Below are 9,105 nucleotides of genomic sequence, written 5' to 3'. Positions count from 1 at the left end.
CCCACGGAACTGTACAGTCGCCATTTTTCTGCCAGATATGTGCACATGCACACGTCCTGTACGTACTGCCACGCCACCTCGCTTAGCTTTCGAGTTTGATTCAGTGATTGATCTTAGTAAATTTTAGGATCTTTCTTCAGTTGTAGTAGATTTAGATTGAAGTCTGTCGACGAAATGCTGCCTTTGTAAACATAATCAAACTGAAGTGAAACAAGGTTAGTGACTGTATTTAGATCTACATTCTTCTTCTTCTTCTTCAAGATAATCTGCCTCCTTCAATACTGAAGATTCTTGCAGATGCCGTATACTCGGCCTGGTTGGGGTATGAATATACCTTGAATACCAAAGCTTCTGGAAGAAAGCCGTCTTCAGCTGCCAAGCTTCCAGGTCTAACTTCAAGGGGGGGGGGGGGGGGGGGCCGGGGTGGACCATTACACCGGGGTTTCCCCCTACTCTTATACGAATAGTGCAATGGGTTCTTAACGTGCAAGGGTTGTGACTCTCCTGTACATTGATCTACATAGATCTAGAAAAAAGTCTATAGATCTAGATCTATACTGACCTTGTTCCTTGTGTTGTACTGTAGTATATAAAGAGTGGTGAAGTGTGACGACGTCATCAAATATCTATTTTTAGAATTTCTCAATTTGTTCGTATTAGGCCTAAATGGAAGCAAATTTAATGCATAAATCTTTGTTAGAAGCATTTCATTCACCTGTTACAAATAATTGTATTTCAATACACTATGCATGGCGGACAAAGAAAGCGGACAAAATATAGACCCTATAGTTCCTCATTCTACACAAAGGAACATCCCTTCAGGCTTAATTATGTAAAATGTGTAGAACAGGTGTCACATGTACCTGTGCTACTTACTTTTACTTAATAGCAGTGAAGGGATGTTCCTTTGTCTACCACAGCAATTGTTGAAGGTAGAATGAGGAACTGTAAATTTTGTCCGCTTTCTTTGTCCGTCATGTTCATAGTGATAGTCAGAATGCAAATTGCATGTAGACCCTAGGTCTATTCCATGTTTAGTTAGGACAAGAAATAATGTTTGTCCTACCTACATGTAATTCACATCCTGACTATTGAAATAAAATTATTTGTAATGGGTGGGTGAATGAAATAATTTGTAACGAGGCACTTAACAAAGATTATCTATTAAATTGATTCCATTCCTGTGCCTCTTCTTGCCACTGCTGGGCCAAGGAGCCTTGACTGTACTCCCAGGATCTCTATTGTGCTGTACATGATGACGCTCATTGTGTGCTGGGAAAGAAACCTGGGTGCCCTGATTGGCGACTACACCAAAAAAAAAATCACAAAATCATTGTTTTTCTGCCCAAATACAGCATTTCTTGTATAGTAACCCTGCAAGGCACATCTTCTTGGCTGGTCTCAGCCATTCCTTCCAAAGGACGGGTTTCAGGAGGCGTGGGCGAAAAAGTTTGTGGCGTTGAAAGCCCCCAAAATCTTTAACTATTATTAAATAGATGTAGTGACTTGAAACTCTGAAGGATAGTTATTCCATCTGTTTTTTATACGTAATGTCTATATTTTTAAATATTGTTTTCAGATATTGTTGCCCGTGTCATATCACCATTTTCAAGAGGACTACATTTCTGTCGAGTGAGAAGGACATCTTACACCATGGATGGATTCTATCTTCTCTATCTGCTCCTGTTCCTCTTGATGAGATCTGGTGATGTTGAAACCAATCCAGGTCCTAACGCTGCAGAAAGGTACATGTATGCATATACTGGCTTTGAATAATCGGGTCATCGCGTCCGGTTGGGTTATTGCGTCCGGTTGGGTTATTGCGTTACACGACCTTTCATGAAACAAAAGACCATGTGAATATGCATGTTCAGGATGCGATGTTTACTTTAGTAGATTTGCTGTAGGGTTTTCACAAAGTGTCTGGTAAATTGGACCAGACCATTTGTAGATGAGAGGGGTTTATTTCACAACATTATCCCCAACATTTTGTGAATAAAGGGGCATTTTTTCACGAAATGGAGGGCAACGTGAACCCGAAATGATGACCCGATGATTCAGAGTAAGCTCATATATACTAGTAGTATGTAGTAACCTTTAGGGGTTAACAATAAAGTTTAGTTCTGGTCACGCGATTGCATTGCAAAAGAAACATTGTTGAAGTGATTTGAAAGGTTGATCATGCATGTAGTCGTCAACATTATTATTTTGCCCAGTCTTGCTAAAAGTCACATGCACTGTACTGGACACAGAAATGTGTATATAGGACTACACAAACATGTAGCATGAAAGTGTGGTCCACAACAAATTAATTGTCATATTTTGAATATGAGGGCAAGGAACATTATTTCTACGATGCTCTTCCACACTAACATACCGTAAACAGAATGAAAAGGCTCACAAATTATTTTCACCTTTCCCAGAACTCAACTTTTTCTTTATAAGTGAAAACAAAATATGCATACAGATAATCATAATAATGATAATAGTAGTAGTAGTAGTAGTAGAAGCCGTGGTTGTATATTAGTAGAAGTAAAAATAGTAATGATAATAATAATGACAATAATTATAATCATCATCATCATCATCATCTTATCAATTCTAGTAATAATAATGTAAATGTCATTATCATTATTATCATCAGAAGTATTAGTAATTTAGTTTTCTTCTTATTATTATTATGACTGTCATCACCATTATTGTATTTACTGCCAAACTCTACTTTTGGGGGAATTGCCAGAACAATACTGCCCTCACCTGCAATTTGTGGCAATATGTTTCAAATGTTGATCTCACAGGCAATATATTCTGCAGTCCCCCATGTTGTTTTATTGCACGCTCAAGCACGTAATACAATTTTTTTGAGTGTCACATGATAGCTTCTCAGCCAGTAGAATGCTCTCTATATCATACCCAATTGATTTATTATTCATTTTACAGTACTGTCAGTGAAATGGAGTTCCTGAAGCTGGCCCAGGATATTGATCCTTCTTACTACTACAATGTAGGGATATCCCTAGGGTTCTCCCATGCTCAGCTAAAGGTAATCCTGATTGAGAATTTGAAGAACTTCAAAGATGCCTTGATGGATGTCTTTATGAACTGGAATGTCAAGCAGCAACCTCCACACTCAAACAAGCGGCAGCTCTTGGCAGACAAACTACGAGAGGTTGACTTGGGTGGCCTATCAGACGGATTACTCAACGAGCCTCTTATTCCAAACAGCACAGGTAAACAGACACTAATTCTTGCTTATTGCTGGGACTAAAAACCGGGTACCAGGGTCCCGCCCAAGAGCCTTGGGTCCCGGGTCAAAAAATGAGATACCCATTTCCCAAAAATGGATGGCAATGAAAAAGATGCCCCTTAAAATTGAAGTGACTTCATTTATCAACAAAAACAATAAACACATGCGTACCTCGGCTCAGATCGGTACATTCTAACAATTGACATTATTTTCATCCATGTTTGCTTTTATTAGTGCTGATATCATGCCTCTTAATGTCAAAATCTGGGGTAAAAGTAGAAAGAGAACATTCAAGCCGCCATTTAGATTCACACAGGATTAAAAAAAGACTAAAAAACAATGTTGGAATAATAAAACGGCTTTCTAGAAAAATCTTCTTAAAAAAAAAAAAAATCCAATAATTTACTAATGACAAAATAAATATTTTTCTCTTATTCTAAAGCCCGAAGTTTAAGCGGGTACCCGAATTAAAACTATACCTGAAATTCCCAGCCCTATTCTTGCTACAACAAAAGAAAACCATGCATAAAAGTGAAGTCAGTTTTTAACATAGAGAAAGTGAGTGATGCTCTGTGTTCTATACATTTGCCACAATTTACTCAAGTGTCAAATTTTATCAGGCCCCGTGTATTTTTTAACATAATTTACTAATTTAAATTTGTTAATCCTATATATTTTCTCTACAAGCACTTTGAGAGACAGCAGAATTCAACGTTTGTCAGCTTTCTTTATGTGTACATGTTCTACAAACAAATTATATTCTTTTGCGTCATTTCATTATGATAATAATGCATCTGCCCACGGATGAATAATTGACTTCATACAAATTCAGACGAACATGTAGGACTTTGTGTCTTTGCATGAGTGTATGCACCTAGTTGTAGGTCACACTTTTAGCCTTATGCCTTTAAAATCCTTTCAGATGTATCAAAATATATATATATATGTGTAGTCATGTCAATATGCATTATCTGTTTATTTTTAGGAGGGCCATCAAGACTGCTCGAATCACATACCAACCATCCTTCTGCTGGATTTCAGACCAAACCACTTTCTCCTGAACTGGTTGAGCGGTGTGCAAATGATTTCAAGTTCAAGTACAGGTCAACTGTCTGTAAGATCAGAGCTGATCCTCTCAATCCTGCTTCCACTGTGCAGTTTCAAGACATGTATACTAATCTCGTCTTACTAGAAGAACATGGGACAGAGAAACAAATGCTAGATTACAATGATATCCTTGATCTCAAAGTCAATGGAGAGTTCCCCAAACGGATCATGGTTCAGGGAGAGGCAGGGGCTGGAAAAAGTACATTTTGTGCAAAGATTGCCTGGGACTGGATTGAAGGGATGTATTTCAGTCACTTTGTGTGGGTCTTGATTGTTCCACTACGTGAGTTTAAGCAACACAATATTGGCAAAATTGCAAAGTCTTATCTGGCCAAGAACAATCCAACAACGGCTTCCCAGATTACTGAGTATATCCAGTCAAATCCTGACAAGGTATTCATCGCACTCGATGGGCTAGACGAAGTCAGTGGCAAAATCATGAAGTCAAAATCACGGTCACGGTCTACTGATCAAATGCAACTTCAGCCATCACAGCCAAGTGTCAACTCTTCAGAGGCATGTGGAAGCTCATCTGAGACTGGTGATATTGGACTTGTAGATATTCTTTGTTCCGATCAACTTGCCTCTTGCCCTGTCTTGGTTACCACTCGCCCATGGAGAGCAGTAGAGATTAGATCAGATGGTGATCTAATGAAGCTCTACACATTCATTCGTGTTCAGGGTTTCAACAGAGAGAATTTGTCAGTTTACATTCACAAATACTTTCCAAAGAATGAGGATAAAGCAAATCAGCTAATCCAGTTCACCCATGAGAATGATGTCATATCTGAAAACATGGCCCACTATCCTATATATGTAGCCATGTTGTGTCTTATGTGGAAAGAACTTGGTGAGCAAAAACTAAAGGAAATGAAATCACTGAAAACTTTTTCTCAAATATTCAAAACAATGATTGCCTTTCTAAAAGAACATTATGCTCAGAAAGAGGTGAAGAAAGTAGGCAGCCCCTCACTTCTTGCCTCTTTGAAACAAATTGATGAGCTCCTTGGACCAATTGCCAAACAGGCCCTCAACGGTTTGCTAGAAAATACCTTGGTTTTTGGTGAAGATGATTTCGAAATATGCCCAGAATCCAAGGACACTGCCTGTAGGGTTGGGATTTTGTCTCAGGAGGACAGAATTACCACTAGCACGGACATACATAAGGGGAATTCTTATGTGCAATTGCCAGTCTTCTTCCCTCACAAACTGTTTCAGGAGTACATGGCTGGAGTCCATCTTGCTTCCCTGTATGAATCAGATCGTAATGAATTCAACAGGCTGATTGAGCAAGTAGTGCTTCCAAGGAAGGGGGAGTTTAGGTATCTCTTGTACTTCACTGTGTCACAGAACAAAAGTATTGCAACCCATGTAATGAAGTCTATGCTTCAGGGATTAAACAGGGATTCATTTGGTAAAGAGTTACCTTTCATTGTTGATGTAGCCTTTGAGAGTCAGGACCCAGATGTAGCAGCCTTGGTGAGGGACAGTGTTTCATCAGAGGAGATTAAGCTGGTCATATCCAGGGACATGACAGCACACGCTGTAGCTGGTTATGCATTCATTGGACCACATGTGGTAAGTTTGATCATAGTTTGATAAACAAAATTAGTTCATCCATTTTCTTACATTACGTCTTTTTGCAATTTTCTTACCATAAAAGAATATAATTATGGAAGGGTGCATCAAAGAGGTTTAAACGGTAATATTGTTAAACTAGAACTGCAATTGGTGATGATATGCATGCATGCATTCATGCCCGTATTTCTATTTCTTTGAGGAGATAAATAAAGCAATTAGATGATCCTTTGTACAATGTACACTTAAGGCACATGTCATTACGCACCTATGGTTTTCCATATGCTTTAGCCTACATGTATATGGCCTTGCATCCTAACGTACCAATACATGACGCATATAGAGCGATACATCGTAATGCAGGATATAAAAAGGCATCTAAAACGTCCGGATGACAGGTTTTCAAAATTGGGCTATGAGACATGCCCTGAGTTTGGCCATCCAGAATAAAATTGACGTCATAGCCGATACGTGTTACAGTTGGGCAGAAAACCTGCGTAATCCGAATTGTGACCTGCTTCCAATATCGATCTACTCAAAATTTACTGAGTGAACATATACTGTGTATGGAACCATTTGAAAAGCTATTCCATTGTGGTCATTTTAACCCATTGTCATGCACACTAAGGTACTACAAGCATGTCACGCATTGTACATGTATGTGATGCATAGCAAATTCAACATTTTAAAAATTAACCTAGTGATGATCGACGTCATGAAATTTTACCAAAGTTGGCATTCGGTTGTCAAGTAGTTTGATACACGATTACACATGTCTGTTAAGTTTCATAGACCTAGGTATAAAGTTTGCAAATAGATGTACAGTGTATGTTGAAGTTTTTATGGAATTATCCTGAAAAGTATGGTTTTCGAGAGCAATTTTTCGCAAAGTTGGTCAGTGGTAGGATGAATTTATTTGTTGTTGTTGCTGAAAAGTGTATATCTTTAAGTATCTAGATCCAAAAAAGGGTACTGATAAATTTAGGCATGATGGAGCTATGGCCCCATAAACATCCATTGTCAGATGTAATTCATATCATGCATGACTATTGATGTGTAAAATTCAGGAGAAATAGATGTATACCGGTATGTGCAATGCAAAGATAAAGATGCTGTACATATTTCAGACAGAAAGAGATTGATATGACAAAGTTAAGGTAATTTTTCTTTTTCAATGGTCAATATTTAAAGAACTTAAGCGATTGTTGAATTTCGGCCTTATATTTAGAGTATGAAGATTGCATTTTGAAGGACCAATTGTATATTTAAGATTAAGAGCAACTCTTGCACTATTTAGAGTATGTTTTTAGAAGTCTGTAGCATCTAGAATAGGGGAGATAGGTAGGCTGAAAGAAAGGCATGTAAACGGTCCCGAAACAGTCAAAATGGCGCCTGGACGAAGTTCAGCAGCTAGTGCAGACGGTGAGATGGTAAAGCATATGCATACAAAATCTGAAAGGAATTGGGATAGAGAAAGGACCTAATTAGGAATAACAAGCACTAGCTGCATGCAAAACAAATGTGATTTGGGTGGAAGAGGAATAAGAAAAAATTCAGAACGTGCAAATTGATATATTAGGCATTGACTCAATTAAATTACGTTATTATGTAGTATGTACTGGCACATGCATACACATTGCATCTATACCTTTTAGATGAGATAAAATTTGGGGACAGGAAACTTCATCAATAGTTTGCCCATTTTCATCCCTTCAAAAAAAAATATCTCTTGCCTAATTGAAATCGCAATTGTTGGTTTATGAATGTTTAACAGGAGCAAACATGGTAAACAGAGGTCAACAAAGGAATCTGTTTGATATTCTTGGCCCAATGTAAAATTGGTGTTATTGAAATTGCAACTCTTAACATAAATGTACATTATTAATTTTGATTTTAATTCATCCTCTGCTTCACTCTCCCTTGGTAAGATTGAATACATACAACTGTGCTCATGCCGGGGTATCAACATTTTTTCTTCTTTTCTCCTTTGCCAGCCTAAATTTTTTCTCTGTATCCCCCCTTTTAATTTAGTGATGGTATTCCTATTAAAATTTATAAATGATTAAGATATGATCGAGGCACCAGATGGTGTGGAATTAATTAATCTCCTTTGAAACCTGTTCTTAGACTTTACATGGTAAACTAAGATAAGATATTCCTACTTTTGCAAAAATAGGAATTTGATATGAAATGTCATGGCAATAGCTCTTCAGCCTGTACCTTTGGTTATTTCCTTTTCCCTCTTACTCTCTGTAGTTCTAGCAGCAAATTTAGGGCAACCGCTCATGTAGGTTACTCATGTATGGCTTACATCCAAGTGAACATCTGTATTCTGCATCTCAATCTCATCAGTAATCACTTTGTCATTTTATCCAGGTTAAGCTCAATATTTTGAGAAATTGTGGACGTACTATGTCACTTGATGTGGCAGAGATGATATGCTCCGTGCCATCCTTGAAGGAAGTTTTTCTTTATGATGCCGCATTCCATCATTGTTTTTTTGAAACACTTGCAAGGAAAGGAAAAGAATCAAAGGTGAGCAGTTCATCCACAATTGTGATATATGTTTGAGTTTTAAGTTAAGTTAATTCCATTACCATCTCTTCCTTTTTCTAATGTACATTTTACTTTTCTGTAATTCCTTTCAATATCTCATATATGGTGGTTCTTTTGACACAATGTGAACAACCCCAAAAATGGCCTAAAAAACACTCCATCCGGCAGGCGGAGCGCAATGACTTGTCCACAAAAAAACAAAAAACAAAATGAAGAGAAGAAAAGAAACAGGTTAGTGTCACACTCTTCTTCAGTGGCCAGATGTGACAGATGTTTAAAAACTAAATCTGTTTCTGATGCAGACACACATAAGGTGGTCTGCAACGTACTGGTCAGACGATTTCAAACTAACCTGTTTCTTGAATAATGCTGGTTCTTTTGACAGAAGAATATATCTTCTCAAAGATTATAGCATATACATAGATCCAGTCCAAACAAGGTGAAAAACTTACACTTTTAAATGCAGGGATATTACTTCACTAAATCCTTAAAAGTCAGTCCTGCAAGGTCTACACTATGCATTGATGACACTGATTACTACACAAACTATTGGACGTGATCATGAACCAAAAAATATAACAAAACTCTGAGAAATACTAAAGGGCTGCCTGCTAGGT

At 37.7% G+C, this 9,105-nt stretch overlaps 1 protein-coding gene across 1 annotated transcript; it reads left to right on the top strand.

Moving 5' to 3' along the window:
• Positions 1–2,939: 2,939 nt before the first annotated feature.
• On the top strand, positions 2,940–8,194 carry LOC105440342 (NACHT, LRR and PYD domains-containing protein 3-like). The gene is made up of 4 exons (XM_030977786.1): positions 2,940–3,230; positions 4,233–5,204; positions 5,616–5,932; positions 8,189–8,194. Exons 1-4 carry the CDS (start codon positions 2,954–2,956, stop codon positions 8,192–8,194), a joined length of 1,572 nt encoding a protein of 523 aa, XP_030833646.1. The 5' UTR covers positions 2,940–2,953.
• Positions 8,195–9,105: the final 911 nt, after the last annotated feature.

This window comes from Strongylocentrotus purpuratus, unplaced genomic scaffold (genome assembly GCF_000002235.5).
Source record: "Strongylocentrotus purpuratus isolate Spur 01 unplaced genomic scaffold, Spur_5.0 spur5_scaffold_1, whole genome shotgun sequence".
NCBI classification, from domain to species: domain Eukaryota; kingdom Metazoa; phylum Echinodermata; class Echinoidea; order Camarodonta; family Strongylocentrotidae; genus Strongylocentrotus; species Strongylocentrotus purpuratus.
The sequence above is the reverse complement of the archived record's forward strand: the minus strand, read 5'-3'. Positions and strand labels throughout refer to the sequence as shown.

What these genes read in the sequence shown, in the direction of transcription:
- LOC105440342 (XM_030977786.1), top strand. Translation starts at nt 2,954, where the DNA reads ATGGAGTTCCTGAAGCTGGCCCAGGATATTGATCCTTCTTACTACTAC. An exon ending in TCTTATTCCAAACAGCACAG is followed by an intron (nt 3,231 to 4,232) that starts GTAAACAGACAC and finishes GTTTATTTTTAG; the next exon opens with GAGGGCCATCAAGACTGCTC. An exon ending in TCTTATGTGGAAAGAACTTG is followed by an intron (nt 5,205 to 5,615) that starts GTGAGCAAAAAC and finishes TGTATGAATCAG; the next exon opens with ATCGTAATGAATTCAACAGG.